This window comes from Pygoscelis adeliae, unplaced genomic scaffold (assembly GCF_000699105.1).
Source record: "Pygoscelis adeliae isolate BGI_AS28 unplaced genomic scaffold, ASM69910v1 Scaffold24, whole genome shotgun sequence".
Taxonomy (NCBI): domain Eukaryota; kingdom Metazoa; phylum Chordata; class Aves; order Sphenisciformes; family Spheniscidae; genus Pygoscelis; species Pygoscelis adeliae.
In genome coordinates, this window is record NW_008824806.1 from 4,237,720 (window position 1) to 4,259,087 (window position 21,368).

General features: G+C 38.2%; 1 protein-coding gene across 5 annotated transcripts in view; it reads left to right on the forward strand.

Annotated features, from left to right (window-relative positions):
• The first annotated feature begins 7,778 nt into the window (after positions 1-7,778).
• The window catches only part of FAM184B (family with sequence similarity 184, member B), a 46,155-nt gene continuing 32,565 nt past the window's right edge, over positions 7,779-21,368 (forward strand). For all 5 annotated transcript variants that reach the window (XM_009324071.1, XM_009324072.1, XM_009324074.1 and 2 more), the window contains exon 1: positions 7,779-8,120. In XM_009324071.1, coding sequence (XP_009322346.1) covers positions 7,986-8,120 — 135 coding nt within the window. In that variant the 5' untranslated portion in view covers positions 7,779-7,985. The remainder of the gene's footprint in view (positions 8,121-21,368) is intronic.

The window sequence follows — 21,368 nt, forward strand, 5'->3', positions numbered from 1 at the left end:
GCCAGCTTCCCCCAGTTTATGTACTGAGCATGACGTCACATGGTATGGAATGTCCCTTTGGCCAGTTTGGGTCAGCCGTCCTGGCTGTGCCCCCTCCCAGCTTCTTGTGGACCTCCAGCCTTCTCAGTCGGTAGAGCATGGGAAGCTGAAAGGTCCTTGGCTAGTGTAAGCACTACCTAGCAACAACTAAAACATCTGCCTGTTATCAACATTATTCTCATCCTAAATCCAAAACACAAAGCACAGCACTGTACCAGCTCCTAGGAAGGAAATTAACTCTATCCCTGCCAAAACCAGGACAATCATCCAATGAGACAAAAAATGCTCAGCTATTGTATCTAGAGCAAGATGTGGCTGCCTATTTTAAAGTTCACTTTTGCCTATTTTAAAGATTTAGGTAATGAAGGGGATTAAGTTCACTAGGTAACCAGTTAAGGAACTGGTTACTTAGTTCCCTGGGTGAACTATCTAAGCTGAATCCAACTTGCAGACTGCTTTTTAGTGAAACATCCTTCTGTTTTGTATCAGCTGTAAGGGGGGTTGAAAAGGTGGATAGTATGGATAACTGACTTGTTGGAATGCATATTTGTGTTCCTTCCAGACTGAATCTCTTACTAGTGGAAATTTTTCCCAAATTTTCAAGCATTTGTTGTGAACCTAATGTCCTCCCAGAAATCCTTTAACTTGGGAATAGTTCTGTATCTTATTATGTATAAATATGTATACATATTTACATACATATTTACCTACATATGTATATGTATAAATTCTATATCTCATTAAAAACAGGAAAGATAACTAAGCTTAAACTCCAGAGATGTTATGGGTTACAGAACATACTGTGAGACAGGGACTGATATTTAATGAGAAGCAAGGCAGGGGATGATTAGCTGAGGGGAAACATTCTGAGCATATATTAATTACAGAGTTACAGACAGCATTCGAAAATGTGAACAGAAGTAGTTAACTGTGGACACTAGGAACTTAAGGTATTTGACGTCTGTGTGTGTTTGGGCTTTAAAAAAAAGTGTAGAATTACCTCAAGTGATGATAGTTATCTAGTAAGAACAGATACATACCATCAAATGGCAGTAGGTCAAATAGGCAGAATCCATCCTGAAGAAGGATCATTTTTGGCTCGCTGAGAAAAAGAACACCTAACAAATAAAATAGATAAGCACTAGGGGTCAGTCTTGTTCCAGATCTGAATCTTCCCTGTGCTTTCTTTAAGTAGCAGATTTTTATCAACAAAATAATGGAATTATTTTCTCTTTACAATTACGTCAAGGATTATGGGGTATATGAGCTGTATGTGGAGAATGGAGGCCAGCAGAAGGAAAAAAAAAAAGTTCTATTTTATAGATAAAAATAAATTTTAAATTTAAATTTTAAATTTTAAAGGTGAGTCGTTTATGTTTTGTATTAACTTTTAAAACCTATGGATCTGGCCTAATCCCCTTCTGCTCCTAGAGAGCAGGAAATGGATTCTATATGCACAAGTACAATAGTAACATAGAATTATGTATATTAACTTTTTCCTAAAAGTTTTTATTTTATGTTGGAGAAATAGTCACTGTACAAAAACACTATAATCAACAGCAAATCCTCAATGAGCTGGGGTTTTTTTTGGAAGGTTATATTTTCTAGGGAAATACAAACTTTCTATTCAAGATATTTTTGCTGGAAAATTAACTTAATCTAGCATTATTCCGCTATAGGAAAAGATGACTATGGAAACAGGAAGAGAAAAGGATGTGGAGAAGAAGATGGAAACAGGAAAAGAAGAGCAGGTAAAACTTTGTGATTCTTGTGGCTTCAAAAACCCAGGACTTATTTTAAGTGAAACTAATAATGCAAACTGAATTACTTTTGATTCACATGTGTTTGGCAGCCCATTTGTGCCTACCTGCATCTCAGATCTACAGGTGAGGATTTTCCCTGGTGAATACCTGGCGGTCCCTTATGATGGATTTCAACCGGGATGTAAGATTTATTTCCTCCAGTCTGCTTTAAATGTTTCTGCTAGGCTTTGTATTTCTAGGTAGAAATAGAAGTCAGGCTTCAGTTATGACACATTGATGTCTAACCCAGTTAGACATACTGGTTTTCAGGGTAAATATGCCACAGGAATCCAGATTCCCAGTATCATAATTGCTATTCATGTGGTATATAACATGCTGAAGTAGGATCACAAATGTTGGCCATTTAGACTTTGCTCTGCATAAAGTATAACAGTCTCCCTGTGATACCAGATGCTTTGTTTAACTAATGGAGGTGTTTGCTGTCAGAGTTTTTACAGGTTATGTCTCAGGGCCTGGACTGCACTAATAAGCCTTAATGGCCCCTGAGCAGCCTCACCTGGGGCCTCCAGCCACACCCCTTGCCCATGGGCCCAGGAACCCCATTTCAGCTCAGCCCTGGGCCTTCAGTCCTTTTTTGAGCTAACTCTCAGGGCTCAGTGAGGGCCAGCTACTTCCTGAGGGATGGATATGATGACTGACTGGGAGGATAAGGACCTCGCCAGCAGCACAGGTCCAGAGGTTATGGCCAGTGGGTTTCACAGTTCTATCTGAAAAGGAAAGGAATGATGAAACTCCGAACCTTGGATGGTGCTCCAGGCTCTGGAGGGGAGTGTGCTATAATAATTCAAGATTTTTTTTCTTGTCCTTTGAAATAGTGACCTCATCTGCTATGCTATGATCTGCTTCTGGTTGTCTCCCTCTACTTCTGACCCACTGCTCTAGATCCTTTCTCTTTCCTTTGTCAGTCCTGTTGTGTGCACAAATACACAGTGCCACAGGGTAAGCCAAACTTGCTGCATGCCAGTTACTTTGTGGTAATTTTAGATGTAGGTCACTATGTGAAAAAACAGGTTAAAAAAAGGATAGTTGTTGCTACCCTATTCAGTAGGTGTCCCAGGGCTTTCATAACTGATGCATCCGGTTGGTTCCAGCTTCCAAATTAAAAATACAAGCACAGTAATATTTCATCCATAATTGGGCCATCATTATGCAGTAGTAATCAGAGGCTCTGTTCACCACATTCCTCCAAAACTTGTGTGTATGTAAGTCAGCTGTAAAATTGTATATACATTTTTGAATAGTTACTGGTTTCAGTCAAGGAGGTAGCACTTCTGGTGGTTTCTGAATTGGACTCTCAAATCCTGCTTGCTTTATGAGGTGGGAAGAAATGAAAATTATAAAGTAGTTATATATAATATTATGTGTATATATATAAAAATTATACATAATATATGTAATTACCCAAGATGTACCAGTGGCAGAACCACTTTATACTTGTCCTTTTTCTTGCATTCAATCCCAAAACAAGCTTTATCGGAAGTAGGATAGTGAATTAGTTGAGCAGGATAGCTGTTCTTACGAGTCTTCTGACTACTTTTTATTTCCTTTTTTTTTTTTCCTGTAAGAAGGGAAAAACAGTCCCTGAATCCTGTATTCTGGGGTCAAAAAGCTGCTTTGGGACCAAAATGAATTTAAATGGGGATCAATAATGAGGGTAGTGATTTATGAATTAAATTAGAATCTCACTTAGGGCTGCATCTTCCTTTGTTGAGACACTCACTAACTTGAGAAGTTTTAAATCCATTTTATTGATACCGCTTTGTCATTTGAAATGTAACGTGACAGTTAATGACTAACTGTATTGTTCTACCATTTTCAAATGCAAATTTTATTGGACTGCAAAGTAGCAGAAGAGTGTAATCTGGGGGATCAGTTTAACTTTGCCCTCATGTATTTAAAAAAAAAAAATCCACTGACGTCAGTAGTACTGGTATTCAGACAAATAGTGGAAGAATTGGGCTCTGTATTAATTGTGTTTTGGGAAAGCTGTTTGTAATATGTTAAACAAAGGAGCAAACTTATGTGTTAAACATTTGCAACAGAAATATCTTCTTTATGTCTTCAGGGTGTGTGGGTCTTTTAATAGTAGCTAGTCTTACCTTGTACATGACACAAAGATTTTTATGTGTAGGTATAAATAATGCTGAATTGATGGATTTAGGTTTCAGTTGAGATAGTGAGGTAAACTGGGTGAGTTCGATCCATATGGGTCACACCTTACTTAAATTATACTGATGTTTAAATCATGCAGGGTGTTAAGAATTTTATATATGTATTATGAAAGCCTACCTGAAATTTGTTTCAGGCATTTAAAGCTAATTTGCTTGGTGGCAAGGATTTTGTAATAACCATATCCAGAATTGCACTTTTTCCCATTTGACAATCCTGATGATGTTGACTTAGAGGCACTTTTAAAGATTTACTGGCATTGACTGATCAGCTGTCGGAGAATGTTTCTGACATCTGAGTCACTCTTATGGACTAAATATGTGACAGGACAAAGTGCTTTTATGATAACCTAGCAATGACAAATTGCTTTGGTACCATAGAAAAAAGGTAAGAACTCAAAAGTTACTTACTTTGCATGCAGATTTTGTTCCAAGTTGTTTCTTTTCTTTTTGACAGAGGGAGAAAAGCCTTATAAAAACATTATAGAAGGAGGAAAGTAATTCAATTTTTGGTTCTCCCACACATGCCTCTAAAACAAGAAAGGATTTGATTCCAAGTCAAAGCTCATCAGAAGCCCTATTTATTTCCTCACTGATTGAGAACAGTAAATATTCCTTCAATATTATATTATTAAAAAAACAGACCCGAACACAAATTTTGGAAGGATGTAATGAACAGAACATTTAATTTTTGTTGTGTAATAATGGCCCGATCCACCATCAAAGTAAGAGAAGGAGCGTGCTCTCATATAACGATAGTCTATGTGCTATGATTTTCCAAATTCAAAGGTTGAGAAGACTAAAGTTCGTAGAACAAAGGTCTCTCAACTCTATTATGCATACCACAGTTGGCTGAGTTAGAAGGACTGCAAAGAGGGATTATAAAGATTTCAGAAGCTATATAGTCTGCATACTCAACAAGCAGCAGGTACCGAAAATGGAAGACTTATAGTTTTTTACTCATATATGACTTGTTTTTTATAATAAAAAGGTAAATTAGTTAATGCATCTGTAAAGCTATAAACCTGTGTACAGTTACTCATAGACTTATAGTAGTGCTATGACCACCTTCTCTCATAATTTACTTAAAACTAATGCAGCAATCATAATTCAAGCAGAAATGTGCATGTGTGTTTTCTGTTTAGACTTTTAATTTGTATTTTAAACTATCTTTGCCATATACTGCCCTAAGTTCAAGAACATTCTGTAATCTTCCTATGTGTTCCATGTGGTTCTCACAAAACCCACATTTGTATAGTACACACTTAAATTATGCTTTGTGGTGTCCTTGCTTTGTCGTCCTATCTATAGGTGATCCCTAGATCAATTAGAAGAAAAAAATAGGTCAAATTCTCATTGAAAAGCTCTGGCATTATCTGCTGAAATTCTGTTATTGAAATCAAGTGGATTTTTTGAGTGGTGGAACTAATGAACTTGAGTCACCTCTGAATTTATGTTCTGTGGTTGCATTTTTTGGTGCATGAGATCTGAATGAAGCTTTTCCAATGTTTGAAGTATTGACTGACAAGTCTTGTCTGGGCTCAGAATAATTTACCAGTGACAAATTATATTCTGCTAACACCCTGTCTTGTACCAAAGCGTCAAGTTTTTTCCTCTAACCCCCCAAAATACATAAACTGCCTGCTTGAATATGTCTCAGTGGTTTATTCCTTTCCCAGTGTACCTGGAGATCTGTGCTCCTCTGCTCTGCCTATGCCTGTGTAAGTGTCTCAAGTCTCTGTCCAGCCATGCATTCAGGTCCAGTGTGTCATCTGCTATTCAGTAGAAAAAACATGAATGTTACTATCTGTCTAGTAGAGCAATAACACAGGTAACTTATTATAAGTACTTTTAAAACCTTTTGCATTTTTCTTAATTTGCTTTCTATTTTCACTCAGTTTTGTTCTTTTTCTGAGGAAGCAAGGTGCTAGGAAATTGTTCTAGCCCTTTGTATTCTCTTGATTGTCCTAATAAGCATGTCAGTTTTATCAAAATTTTACATATAATTATGTTCCTACACTTTTTCTCAAATTGATGACCATGTAGAGAAGATATTATGACCATATTAACTGAGTTAAACTTAAGTGTGAGTACATGTCTTATCAGATACCAGACAATTGACAATGGCATGTCCTTATGCCCTAGTCATAGAAAAAGTTCCAGTCACAAGCAGCAGCATCTTGGACACTAATGCCAGTGAATGAAGAAACTATACTTAGTCATTCCTGTGTACAAGGCTCTGTTTCCTACCTTTTCTTATTAATGTTCTGTCTGGGCTAAACTTCTCTTCCCTGCTTAGCATCTCCCAGCAACTGTGACCATCTTTGTTTTCCTTCCTGGCCTTTCCCTTCTCCTACGCTGCGTTTCTCAGTCAGTCTTCATTTCCTCTCACTCCTGGAGTGAAGATTCTTTCTGCCTCCGGAGATTTAGAGTCCCTCCTTTTCTCCCAGCAATTTAAGGGTTTGGTTTCTCTGTCCCAAGGTCTTCTCTTCTTACATCTTCTCACTCCTCCTCCTCCCCCGCTGCCTGCAGGCGTTCTTCTTCTGCCTTGATCTTCTTCCTCTTGGAGTGTTTATTCTTAACAGTGCTTCATCTCTTTTTGCCTTCACAGAGGATTTCCGTTTTTCCTTTTACCTTGCCCTTAGCTGACACCATGTAATCCTCCTTCCCAATTCTGATAGTCCCAAGGAAACTCTTTTTCAAACTCACCACTAGCAAAGTGAAAGCTTCTTGCCCAAGAAAGATGGAAAGTACTGCCAGGAGGTGAGACAAGAAAGCTGCCTTACCTGCATGGGGCATGGGGGGGAAGAGGCAGCCTCATGTCCCCTCTGGCGGGCTGCAAGTCAGTGTGAGCTGAGATGGGGCCCTTGGCCTGCTCTTGTACTGGCTGCAGCGACACATCGAAGGGGTGTTGAGCAATGCTCAGCTTCTCTTACCTGTTCTTTCTCCATTTTCCTCTTCTCCACTGCTCTGACTTCACCCTACTTTGCCTTCTCCTCCTTCCCCTTTCTCTTCTAGGCTTGTTTAAATGTGTCCACTAACCATTTTCTTCTTGCATAACACTTTACTGAACCATTCTTCTTTAAAAATCCCATTATCTTAATAGCTTGCCTTTTTTGTGCCCTTTTTTCTGCCCTTTCTGTCCTTTTATTTATTTTTACATGTAGCCACAACCAAGCCTTCTCTCTTTGAAGAGAGGGAATGGCTTGCAGATGAAAAAAAAATGACCTGTAATATTGTCAGTTTTCTTCTGGCACCTTTCCAATGCCTTTAGTTTAACTGACCAGTCTCTTTGGATAAGGCAGGTGGACCATCCTGGACACTGCTCCCGGGCTCAGCTGTGCTCAAGTGTGCCTCTTAGCTGGAAGAACTGCTCCATTCTGCTTTCAGCTGAGCAGCAAAAATTGAACAAGGTTTTCTTCATCTCTTTATTGGTCCATCCGGACTTAGAGAGGATTCCCAAAATAGCAGAGCTTATGAAAGGTGCCAACACGGCCCTCTCTGATGACCTCTGCAATCCTTTGGCAGCCCAAGAAGGTAACATGATTTAATCTGCAGACGATTTCTGTAAGAGAACCCCAGCAACGTCTGTGCTGCTGCTTGTATGGCTGGCTCAGTGTCTCCTGTGGGGAATTTGTAGTATCCAGCCGCTGGCATCTTCTCCTGGCAGAAGCTCAGCCATTTGAAGAGAAGGGGAGGGAAAAAAAAATCCCGATCAGGATGTTTGCACATGCTGTTCTCTGCCTCCTCGCCTGGGTGTTCTGCTGAAGGATTGGGACATCTGCACAGAAGGGAGCGCGGCGGCGGCTGGAGCTGGCCTTGTTCGGGGCTGAAGTTCCTCCAGCGCTATGGGGGTTTGAGTGCGTGCAGCGCGCCGGGGGAGGCCGCCAGCAGGGACAGGATCGCACCACCCGGAGCGTACGCACACAGACTTGATTACAATATTTCAAGCCTAATGGCCTCTGGCATAAACAAGATTCATCAGCCCGGGACTTGCAATGGATCTAAAGCCGCTCGCAGCAGCTCGGCAGAGGAATGCAATCAGGAAATGCACATGAAAATGTGCAAGAAGATCGCCCAGCTCACTAAGGTAAGTCTCGCTGTTGCAGCCTTCCCGGGGAGGTGAGGCTGCCCTGGCCAGAGGCGGCGGGGCTGGCTCGGAGCTGCCTCCTCTGATGGCCCCTGTCTGAGAGGAGGGAAGGGAAACCGGTCCTCTCTTACAAGGCGGTTGCTGAAAACATCGGTGTGCACAAACTTCCTTTCAAACAGTTCCCCCGCGGGTGCTACAAACCAACCTTAGCGAGTTGCCTTTGTGGCTGACGATCGACGTCTCGCACTTAACTATTCTAATTAGCGTGCAGCAATAGCGAGAGGAGCTCAAGCTCTGCGAAGACATAGGGTTTGTCTGTGTGCTGCTCGGAGGGATTGACGGTATCTGCTTTTTTCCCTGAATTACGAAGATGGCAATTCATTTGCGTTTTATAGGTTCTCGAGTAATATTGTTGCAAAGCTGCAGCCGAACTGTGGTACTAAAGTACAATTTTACTTGTTGTCTTGTACTTAATTGTTCCTGATGTGCGTAAGTAGAGATACTTCAAATGACATTCGTGAAAGACAGGAGTTGGAAAAGAGTCAGGACTACATTACGTAGTATATCGTAGAAAAACTTTTAGTCAATACCGACCTACGCTACAAAATATTTTGAACATTTTCCACACCATGTTAAGAAATAAGAGAAAAATCTGTAGGAGGTGGCAGTTATCTTTTAAGCTATTTTTATGCTGCACCTTTGTCAGTGAGAAAAACCTATTTCCTACCCTTGTTCACTAATCCAGCTTTTACATGTTCTGTAACCTCACTGCAATTGGTAAAGACATTTTAGCAATGAAAAAACACTGACAATGAAAAAGCAGTGGCTAAAAATACAGGTCAAACCATAGGAAATCATTAAGATGTTCAAGTTAGAATGGCTTACTAGTTACAGTGCCATTCTCATTAATGATGACTGTATTTGATAATGTATATTGTGTATGAATGCATACACACATGCTACCTATATTTACACATATACTTGCTGTATTATACTTACTGTACTATAACAATACTTACTTTACCGGTGCTTTGATTGTATGTTTGTATAATAGTATTTGTACACAATCTGATCCTTTTTGCCCATGAATGCACACGTTACTCTTCAAGGTACATTTTCATTCTGTAGTAACTGAAAGAAAACTATACAAATAAACATCAAATTTTTTATTATTTTGAACACAGATATGTTTGAGCAATGAAGTCTGTAAAAAAAAAAAAAAAATTCTTAGAGAAGCACTTTCTGTTTATTGATAACATTCCTGATTCCTCAACCACAGTGAAATTTACATGAAGGATGACTGTAAATTAGATTAAGATGTCCTGAGTTGTTTCCTTATTTTCTGTCCAGTACTGACTTGCTATCTTTGATCAATTTTGCACACTAAGTAAAATTTGTCCATAAGTATCACTCAAAAAAATAACAGTATTACCTTTTCTAATAGAAAAGCAATAGCTGGGTCTCTATTAATTGATAGCTTATACTTCACAGTAACAAGAGTTGAGGAATCACCAGCTCCCTCTTTCTGGGTGATCCATTTCTGAACAGCAGACTTAGAGCGTAGCGATGAGATCTGTGCAAAGAAACACTTGTTCAAAATTTTCAACTCTCAAGCTAAACTAATTTTCTGTGGAGATTTCTGTGCCTTCCTTTTTATATAAAGTGATTCTTTTTAAAGTCTCTCTAATCTGAACTAAATTTTGAGGAAAAAAGATCTCATCCTTTCTGAAAACTCTTATATTACTTTATAAAGCTTGTCTTTGGGTTGGGGAAGAAAGTTCTGCGATTTTAGCAGCAAAAGGGGGGGGGGAAATCATCCCAGTGCAAAGGATCATGGCAAAATTCTATTGCAGTGGTTTTTTTCAAATGCTTTTGCTAAATTTCTACTGTTAAAATGTGGGTGGGGTGATTTCTTTACTTTTAGTAGAATTTCCCCTCTGGATACTTTTCAGTCATCTGAAATAAAGACGATTTATACCTGAAGCTCAAAAAAGTACTTCTGAAAAGCAAATCATTCTGTTTTGCAATGTGGCCTTTAAGAACCATTTTTCTCTGCAATAACACTACACTGACAGAGAACTCATGGCAGAATTGGAATTAATAATCATAAGCTAATCATAAGCTTTCCCTTCTAAATTCTGCGTAGACTAATGCTGTACCAACAGCAGACATCTGAGAAGCAAAATCTGGACCAGATTAGCTGAAAAAAATGGCTATATGGAAAATTTGTTATAATCATTTTTGGCCTAGGAACTTTGAGAGCTCCTTTTCAAATCACTGTTTTCTTGGCTATATTACAGTCAGAATAATTATAATAAAATCCCTCCTAACCTTAAATTGCCTGTAGTGCTTTCCTTTCCCGTTTCTAACCTAATATGCAATACTGCTGTCTGTTGTTATACAGCTGCAACTTCCTGTCCCAGTGATGTTAGATTTTCGTTGATGGGGAGATAATGATCCAATTACTCATCCACCCCGTGGTGCCAGGAGAAATGAATACAAAATGTTTGAATTAGGTGTAGGATACAGCGCTTGACTTACATTCTCTTTCTTTGTTACATAGTCAGTAGTGGCCGCCTCCTACTCTCAAAGGGAAAGGAGGGGTGTGCGAAGGCATCAACAGCAGAACCAAACTGGGTGAGGTGATTGAGTTTCCATTGTTGTATGAAGTGCTGATTACATTGTAAGACGTGGGTTGGTACAGGGAATCCCCATAGGTAATCAGGACAGAGATCCTGAAAGCTGCTCCCATTCTACTGCCCTGCTATTTCTACTTTTGGAGAGGGAGAATATAGTAAGTTTTCATACCTTCAGTCGTGCCTTTTTCTGTTCTGTGCCTTTTTGGCTGTAGCAGCAAAAATACAAACCTTTAGAAATGTTTCATTTGCTTTCGGCAGCAAGCTACTGCTTTTTGTAGCCCATTTATCAGTATTTTTAGATGCCTGGCCCTTCTCACACAGGTTGGCTTTTTCCACTGTTGACATCTAGGACATACATTGTATTTCCACATTGAGCTATCACAATGAGCAAAAAATGAGCATATTTGTAAGCTCAGTCAGGCTCCCTGTTCTGCTCTGCCCTCCTCTTTCTGCAAAAGTAAGGTGGCCTTTGCATTTCAAGGCAGAAGTGGCCACAGATCCTTGTTTACCATTAGACATGTCTGCCCACGTTTGAAGTACACTAATGAAAATATGGCAGGGTTTTATTATTAATTGTACAGTTTAGGTTTTGCTTTTAAAGCCTCAGCTCACAGTGCCAAATGAATATATGGGACAACCAGGTTTTGTTTGAAAAATATATATATTAAAAAAAAAGGGTATATTAAAAAGTGCAAACTGAAATTTTTTGTTCCCATGGATGCAGGTAAAAAGTTTAAAAGCCCTGGTAAGATTAGTGAGTTTGGATGAGAGCTCTCTAGGCCTTCTGAATTTTGTCCTTAAAATCGGATAACAATACAGCTATTTCCAGATGACCTATGCTTTGATTTATGAACTTACAGAAATTAGAACACAAACATTCTTCTTGCAAATGGGAATGTCCATCTGTAGTTATCATTCACATATACGAATCACACATTTAGTTAGTAGGTACCTTTCTGCAACATTAGTGCATTCAAATTAATAGGGACTTGAAGTTAGTGTGTTCTTATGATTGTAGCAGAATGCATGACTTTGTACCAGTAATTAAGTTTAGACTTCTCCATCAGACATTGGACCCTTGGCATGCTGTTTTGCGCTTGCCAGTTCTTTGTATTTCTGATCTGTTTAACAATAACATGCAGTTTAAAATGCATGGTGACTTTTATAACACACTTTGGGTGCCACTCCCTGCTGCTTCAAGCTATGGATTTCAAACATCTATTGGCTATTACAGGATTTTCATGTGCTAATGGATTCTCAGGACAGTCCTTTTTACTTGAGATAGGATGAGAAATGCAAATGAACTCTTGAAGAGGAGTGCTGAGGAGAGTGGATCAACTTTCATTGAAAATGCAGTTCGGGCAGGGCTGGCAAGAACTGGATACACTGCAGATGTCCATGTTATTCAGGCTTCTTTTCAGACCTCTGCCAGTGGGGCTCAAACCAAACCCTCTGTTCTGGACTGCAGTTCTGGAACGAAGCCTAATACAAATAACTAGGATGGTGACATTACATGGTGATCAGAGAGCTACCTAAGCCACAAAATGGTTCTGTTTTGTTCTTAGAGACAGATTCCTGGATACCAATGGAGAATTGTTTTTAATGAGAGTATATAGTTACCCTCAAACTCATTTTCCCTAGGGGTTCATCTGACTCTGTATTGGGAATTTGGGAGTCTTGTTGTAAGAAGCATATTTTAAATTGCAGTATTTCTGGTCAAGGAGATTGTTAGTAAAAAATCAAGCAGTCTGGCAAGAATTTTGTGTATCTGTATTGGATACTGTGAGTCTTAACAGAGGAAGAGAGTGCCGATGCAGGTAATTGCTGGTAAAACACAATTAAGAACCTTTTTTTCCTTCAGGGGAAAGAAATGTCAAAGGGGATCAAGTGTGTTCCTCTTCTAGAAGCAGCAGCATAGGCAGATGTTCCTTAATGACTCTATGTGGAGCACTTGAAAATGTTACACACTCCGGCTGCTTATCACCACCAGTCACCAGGAGGTTTATTGCCCCTCAACTCATTCAACAGGGTAGAAAATATGAACATTATTTAATAAGCTTCAGTGGAAAATCAGCCAGATAAGCAAAACCCAATTTCATTAGTTATTTAAGGAAGGATGCCTGACTTTTGCACAGAAGTGTATGAGATATGTATGAGCGTATGCTCATATTTAGTTCTATTAGCTTCACTCTATGGATGGAAATTTACAGAATTAGCAAGTGGCCTGGTATGTATGTGAGGGCATAGACTGCTTACACCACTCTGGTGTTATGCAGCATGGCTGTACGTTAGATCTTTTAACCTTTCCTGGTTTATTTGCCATTAGAAAAAATGGCTGATAGGTTTATGAATGAAATATGATCAAATTCTAATGGCTTACTCTGGAAGTACCTATCAACTAAGCAACTGTAACGGAGCACTCCTGTTGTCTACTCATGTTTCTAGTTGAAATATGTTGCCTTTTTCACATAGTTTAAGCTAAGTTTATTGACCTTATTTACTGTGATATGTTAACAGTACTCAGTAACCAATGCTTACAGTGGCTCAGCTGATAGGCAGTTAGTTGTTATGCCACCAGAACTCTCCTGTGTGCTTGAGGCTTTTTGATCTCAGTTCTCTAGAGAGGTATTCGGTATTCTGCAGAAATGAAGCAAAATAGAACAGCATAAAAACTAGGATCATGCTTTTGGAGCAACAATATTTTTTCCTTTGGGCAAGGAATATAAAAAATGGTTTCCATGTAGGTAAAGAGAAGGAATCTTTTTATAAAACTGTTTACATTATGTACTAACAAGACTAACAAAGTCAGCTGTCAATATCCCCATGTACTTTACTTGATGATGTATTTGTTTTCATGATTTTTATGTACAATTTTCTATCAAGGTTTCAAAGCTAGCATTATTTTTGCCTACCAGCTGACAAAAATGTGCAGACTAAGTTTTCTTAACTTGTCATCACTACGTTTTCCTTACAGAATTAAAAGGGAACTCCTGGATCATAAAATCCATGTGCTATGTCATATAATTGTATTGACCAGCTAGTCAAAAGCAGTATTAAAGTCACTATTTCTATGAGGAATTAACCCAGAATCTTATTATTTGCAAGGCTAGAAATTGTCATTGAAATTAATTCAGGATAAAAGTATGGCATATGTGTATGGGAATTACCTTCTTACCGTACAAATTTGTCATTGACTATACCAAGTTTGCAGAAAATCTGACAGCCTTAGTAATCGACAACTCAAAGCTACTTTATAATGGAAACTATATACTAAATTCAAGTTACATTTTCAAGGAACCCTAGTTAATGTTTATATACAAAATGTGTGTTTCATTACTATGTGCATTACAGGCCATAGGTAATAAAATATATAGTCATCCATTAATTGCACAAAAGAAAATTGCAAGGTTATAGTTTTTTCATGTTCTATCTTTTCTTCATGGATAATGTATAAAAGTACCCTTTTCAGTGACACTATAACTGTACCTCTCTCCTAACGTTTTCTTTAACCATTATGTAGATGCCAATATTTTACAATTGAGGAAATTGTACTCAAGTTAGAAGTCAATGCCAACTCAGCTTAAGACATTCTCAGTTAAATAGTCTAAAACTATGTATTTAGGCTTTTGAGCACTTCAGCATTGTGTATGGTATATGAAATATTTTTTTTCCATAAAGTATCCTGTTATTTTTTCCCTGAAGTCACGTCTTCATTAGATAAAAGTGTTTATGTTTTATTACAACAGCTGTTACACTGATGTAGAACTACCTCTGTTGCCACCTCTACAGTCAGATCTTAAACACATTAGCTGTCTCACTGTAACAGTTCACTTGTTTTTCCTGCCTGTACACAACCAGACTGTCTCTATGTGGTGCTGAAGACCACTTAACCTGTGCTTTTAGTAGGAACAGATAGGCATGCAATTTTTTCTTGCATGTGCTTAAAGCCATGGGGAATTGTATGAATGTAGTTAGTCCAGTAGCAAGACCGAATTAATTTATCCTGCCTCCCAGTGGGGCACGGTAGCTCAGGCTCGGCTGTGCTGGTTGAGACTTGGCACTTACTTAATGTATATTCACTTTTCTTCCAAAGGGCTCGGAGGCAGCAGAACACAGGTAACCGTATTACTGAGGAAGTACTGCCTTTATTTCATAAGGAAACTACAAACTGACTGTTTTCAAGTAGGGATTTTTTTTTTTAAGTTAATGAACTCAGTGAAATTCATCTGAAGTAAGATTGTACCTTTTAAATGTAGTTGTCATTCAGAACTTTGTATGACTTGGCCTTTAGGCACTTAAACACAGTTTTAACTTAAAACAGGTTACTACCGGAGAAGTCTTCTGTTTTAATTATCTTTGGAAGCTGCAGCATTTGGTTATGACTATGCACTGACATCTAGAAGGTTATATAAGAGCTACCTTTAGATGTAAATATGAGATGACAGTTGAATATTTTGTTTTTTTCATTCAGGAGGAGAGAACTACTAGAATTTGATAACAGGGCTGTTAAGAACTATAGCCGGTACTTTTAAATGTTTTTACAATGTTTAAATGTTTTTACTAAACGCTGATATACCTTAATATTTCATAAAAATAATGAATTGTCTCAAAACTACAGGACATTGCAATGCAACTACAGTGCATTGTCACTGCACTCTTGGCAATGCACCTTACAGTCCTTGTTCCCTGACTTTCAAGAGGAGGAGTGTGTACTGGAGAACAGTACAGCTCCCTGCCCACTTGTGCACCCAGATGTGTGAATGCAGTCAGGGTGTGGCCGGGGAGTATAGTCAAGTCGGAGTAGTCACAAGTGCCTCTTGGTCATCCAGTGCAGTCATTGTTCACGATATAAACATGACGCTGTCAGAGACTTGTGGGTCTTAAAGCTTTAAATTTTAATGCTTAAAAATTAAAAATTAAAGCATAATTAAAAATTAGTGTAAGCATTAATATTTGGACTAGGCCCTTATCATGGAATCATAGAACGGTTTGGTTTGGAAGGGACTTTTAAGGTCATCTAGTCCCACCCTCCTGCAATGAACAGGGGCATCTTCAACTAGATCAGGTTGCTCAGAGACCCACTCTGTTTATTCAGGCCAATTTAAATTTCCCAGACTGTTTCCACTTTTTCTGGTGATAAATGGTTTTGTGATCATCGACGCAATCTCAGGAGGTGTCTAGCATATGCTTAATATGCATATGCTTAATAAGAATGTCTTCCTGAAAAGGGAATGTGAGTAGTGGCTGTATTCAGTCTAGCTCCATTGGGTAAAAATTATATGGGTATATGGGTAATGGTGTAGTATTATGATGTGTATTATTGTGTAGCTGTTTAACTACATAATAATATGTTGATTCTGGCTCCTACGATACTAATTTGAAAGGGAGGAGAGAAACTGAAAGAAAAATATCTTTTAAAAAACAGTGTATGCTGAGGTCCATCTGAGCCAGTAGCTTGTCTCTGATGGTGCCGAGTGTTACAGGAATACAGCATGCCTCTAGTGCACTTGTGTAAAGTATTCTCCCTGCCTCCAGTGATTTGTGTGAGTTTTCCAGAGACTGCCAAAATATCTTAGTACTTAATAGCCCTGACTGGATTTTTCTTCAATAAATTTGTCCAATCAGTTCTTGAATCCATGTGACCTTATGGTGTTACAGACTCCTGTGACAGGACGTTTGTACTTAGCTGAATGTAACGTGATATACTGTCTTCTGTTTATTTTAACCTGCCACCTCCTAGCTGTTTTGTAGTTCATATACTGAAAATGGTGATGAGTGATCATTTGGTATTTACCTTCTCCATTATACTTTTGACTGTAGGGATAGCACAGATGAGGTTCAGTTTGAGATAAGGATACTTTAATTTAGCATTCTTCATGCGTACTGTATGTCCAAGCTGCCAATGTAATCAGTAGAGCCTAGAGAGTAATTTAGCAGACCAACCATTAGGGACTGTACTCAGTTTCATGAACTATCTAAAACTAATGTCATTTGAGATTTGAGCATAATCTGCCTAGTTCTGGAAAAGCATAGTTAACCTGCAAAGCCTGTGGCATATTTGTCAATTCCTGTGGTGATATTACAGGTGCCTATGGCATCTTAATGACATCAGATCTCTGAGATTAGGCAAGTGAGTCAGGACCTCGGTGTCTACCTCAGTGAGCTGAATTGCTCTCAGGTCTCTGCCAGCTTTACTGACTGGATCTCTGTTGATGGACTATAATGGGAGTTTACATGAATGGCACACCAGTGAACACACCTAAATCCCAGTATTTTAATCTCTAACAAAGTTATCTCATGTTCCCTTCTTAGCTGTGTCTCTTTCAGAGTTGGAGAGTCATGCTTTATTATGTTACTTCTTGCATGGAAGCTTTTATCATGATTGATTATTCTCGTTGCTTTTTAGTACACTTTTTTTTCAGTTCAATTAGACTCAGCGTAAGGAGCTGGGGGGGAACCGTAACTGCATGCTGTATACAAGATGTGGGTGAATCATAGACTTCTGGTTCTGATATAGGGAGGCTTTTTCATTTGTTCTGCATTTGTTGCTTAGAAGTCCAGCTATCTAGCTGTCTGACTGCTGTCTTTCTTGTATATTTTATAGCTCCAAGATTTCTTTCCTGAGCAATTTCAGCTTCTGTCAGTGTGTATGGAAAATTTAGATTTGCTCCTTTAAAGTACATCACATTTATCTACACTGAACTTTATCTGTCTTTTTACCACTCTGTGTGTGAGGTTTTTCTGCAACTCCTGTAGACAACTATCACTTTTGATATTAATTTATTTTTCAAAATTTTAATGGATGTATTCAGTAGGATAGCTGCTAGTACACCACTCTAGACACTCTATTCATGACCTCTATTCTGAAAACTGGCTGGTCTCTCTGAGTAGAAAATACATTTAGTCATAACAAAATAAGAGTATGAACTGCATATTATAAGATGAGAAAACTGCAAGGCAGCTGAAATCTCCACAGTCCCTAGAATACTGTGCTTTTCTTTTTTAAAAGTGTATACATAATAACCTGCAAAGAAAAAAGCAACAACCCTTTTGTTAACATAGTAGCAGCAGAGGGTCTGTGAAACTTTCACATGTATTCCCACTGTTGAATTTGCTTACAGAAGCAAAAAACTTAAATTTTGGTGCCCGCAGTAGTAGAAACTGGTATTATTAATTCATGGATACCTGAGGGTTTTGATGGTTTCTTTTCTTAATTAGGAAAGTATCTAGGACATATAAAGAAATATTTTTAAATTTTAAAAATTCCTCTATCAGAATTTCACCTGCAAACTCCAGGAGAGTAAGAATTTGATCCAATCTGTATAATGCTTAGTTTGGATTAGGAAGAAACAGGCCTTATTTTATCTGTGCTTATCACAGATCTACACCAAAGGCAAAACCTGCAATAAACATTGTGTTTTAAATAAATTATATTTGTCTCCACAAAAAGATGTATTTGGTTGGGAAAATTTGTTTCACCCTGGGCTGTAATTAAATCAACGATTCTACAGTTTATATTTGCAAGATTTCCAAATTCTACTGTATTTAAAGTAAGGAAATACTTTGAAAAACAGGAAAAATGTGAGAACTTACTTGATGAATTTGTTTGTTTACTGCATTTATTGTAAAATTGGACAATGCTGCTTTATCATAATCTGTAACAAGATTTTAAAAGATATTTTGGAAGGATAAAGTTTCAGATAAATATCTAGAATCATAAAAAAAAAAACAAACAAACCAACCCTTTGAAAGCACTGAATATATGTCTGCAATTTTAGACTCCTTAAAGATCTTTAAAAATCTGGGATGTAATGAAACATTTTCACAAAATTGAGTGTTGATTTGGCAAATGAATTCTGTCACCACTGTATTTAAATCTGGTTAATGAGATGCATTTGCTCATATTTTTGAAGCATAATAGAGATCAGACTTGTGGGATATAAACCTATCAAGCTGTTCTATAAGTTTCAGATATGTAACAAAAAGCAGACAGCTAAATTATCAGTGAATTACATGGAAATAAGGCCTTTTTATTCCTTCTATTGACACAGAATTGTTGACTTCACTTCTGCACTAAAAATTTGCCTGGACTAGAATGACCTTAAAATGGACAGACAGAGGGCATAGATACAAATGTAGCTTGTGTCGAACAAATCTATATCTTGCATGTTTTCTACCTGAAACAGCTTCATAAGATGGATTTGAACTCATCCAAGACTGTAGAAGTCAAAGGTTTATGGGGATATTTGAGATCTTAAGGAGTTATGCAAGAATTTCACCAAGACAGAGATTACAAAAGGTGAACAGAAAGGACTCTGAAATCAAACAATTTGGCCTTTCTGTTTGTCTGTGTATGTGTGCGTGTTGATTTACTTTATCAATGAATAAGCATAATCTTTTAAAGTGTTTTCATCTAGTTCTGTGGTTTTTAATAGACAGAAATTTTACCTAACTTAACTTTTACTGAAAAATAATGTGATCCTCTCCGACAGCATTTGAATACAGCTTAACCTGACAAATACACTCAGGATGAATTTGATTCACCTCAAGGAGAACACAGAAATAGAAATATATTTCATGTATATGTCATGCTGACTGATTTTATTTATTCTAGTTTTTAATTGCATACAAAATCTACAAAACTGCTTTTGATATTTAAGTTTCGATAAATTATTTCAAAGGTATGTAGAAAAGGATGTTGACAGATAAGATACAGCATGAATCGGGAACTGTAAACAAAAGGTTTATAACATCATATTGTAGGGAGGCAGATGCTACAAAGATCTGGGTTAGAGCTTGCAGTATTTCACATATTAATTAGTGATCTGGAAGTAAAAATAAACAACATATTAAAATTAACAGGTGATACTAATTCAAAGGGAATCATAAACACCTAAACAAGATGGAAAGAAAAAAAGGAATATAGTTGGAAGACAAAATAAACCGCATTCAGTTTGGAAAAAACTTGTTTTTTCCAAAATCCTGCATCAAAGCAGATGTGCATGGTATCTGTATGCCCAGTATCTGTTTTGGTTTGTAAAGTGTTGGTAAAACAACATTGTCCTGGTTTCGGCAGGGATAGAGTTAATTTCCTTCCTAGTAGCTGGTACAGTGCTGTGCTTTGGATTTAGGATGAGAATAATGTTGATAACACACCGATGTTTTAGTTGTTGCTAGGTAGTGCTTAACACTAGTCAAGGACCTTTCAGCTTCCCATGCTCTACCGACTGAGAAGGCTGGAGGTGCACAAGAAGCTGGGAGGGGGCACAGCCAAACTGGCCAAAGGGACTTTCCATACCATGTGACGTCATGCTCAGTACATAAACTGGGGGAAGCTGGCCGGGGGGGGCCGCTGCTCGGGGACTGGCTGGGCATCGGTCGGCGGGTGGTGAGCAATTTTACTGTGCATCACTTGCTTTGTGTATTATTATTATTATTATCATATTATTATTATCATTTTATTTCAATTATTAAACTGCTTTTATCTCAGCCCACGAGTTTTTCTCACTTGTACTCTTCCAATTCTCTCCCCCATCCCACCAGGTGGGGGGGAGCGAGCGAGCGGCTGCGTGGTGCTTAGCTGCTGACTGAGGTTAAACCATGACAAACATGAAGTAGGTATACAGAAATGAAGACAATATGAAGTGAGACATTAGTGCAGGATGAAGAAAAACCTCAGAAAACAGAGAAACAGAGGAAAATTAATCACTTTCAGCATCTGAGAATTAAAACTTGTCTCTTCCCTCTGTATGGGACTCTGTCTCAGCTCTATAGAAGAGGGAAGAGCTGGGAAGTTGGGTATGCAGAAGAAGCAGTAACAAAACAACCAGTCAAACACCTGAAGCAATTCACTTCACTTCCCTTACCTGATTTAGACACCTGTATTGGAAAGGGAAACATTGTCCTTTGGAAGCACCTGTCTTTCTCCATTGACTAACCTAGATTAGATGTGTAATGGTGAAACAGATGATGTTGGGTGAGATGCATCCCATCTCTTATATGCAGGAAACATCCTTCTGAGAATGAAATGCATACAGTTTTTCTTGTCGTTTCCTTGCAGTAATTACTAGTGGCCTCCTCTGACCTCCTTCTGTGGTAGCTGTGTTTCAGAACAACCAGTTTCTCTCAACATTTCCATGTCAGAACTGGAGGAATCTTTAATATTTCCATGACTGCCTAGGAAGACCTATTTCTTGAGATGCTGAGGAGGCACTGCTTACAACCAGAGTCATAGCAGGTGGATTTGTGACCAATGTAAAGAGAAGGGATTAAAGTTGAGTAGATTTTATAGAACAGTTCCAGAAGAAATTTCAGTAATAAACTGCATATGTGTTTCCCAGCAGAGGAGTCTCTGTCTAGAATTAACTTCTGTGATTCTACAGTATATTTTTGCTTTGCTGAAATTGCTGGGATGCGGTATTGGTGCCTTTTTCAGCACCTGCTCTGCTTGTGGAAACATTCTTGCAATATAGTTTTACTTTCCTAATTCTTAAGTTGCCTGGCAATTTTTCCGCTTAGCTTATCAGAAACTATAAAATACAAATGAGGCACAGCTGGATGTCTCTTTAGTAAAATTTAGACCAGGGCTAATTTTATGTTCAATCGCACT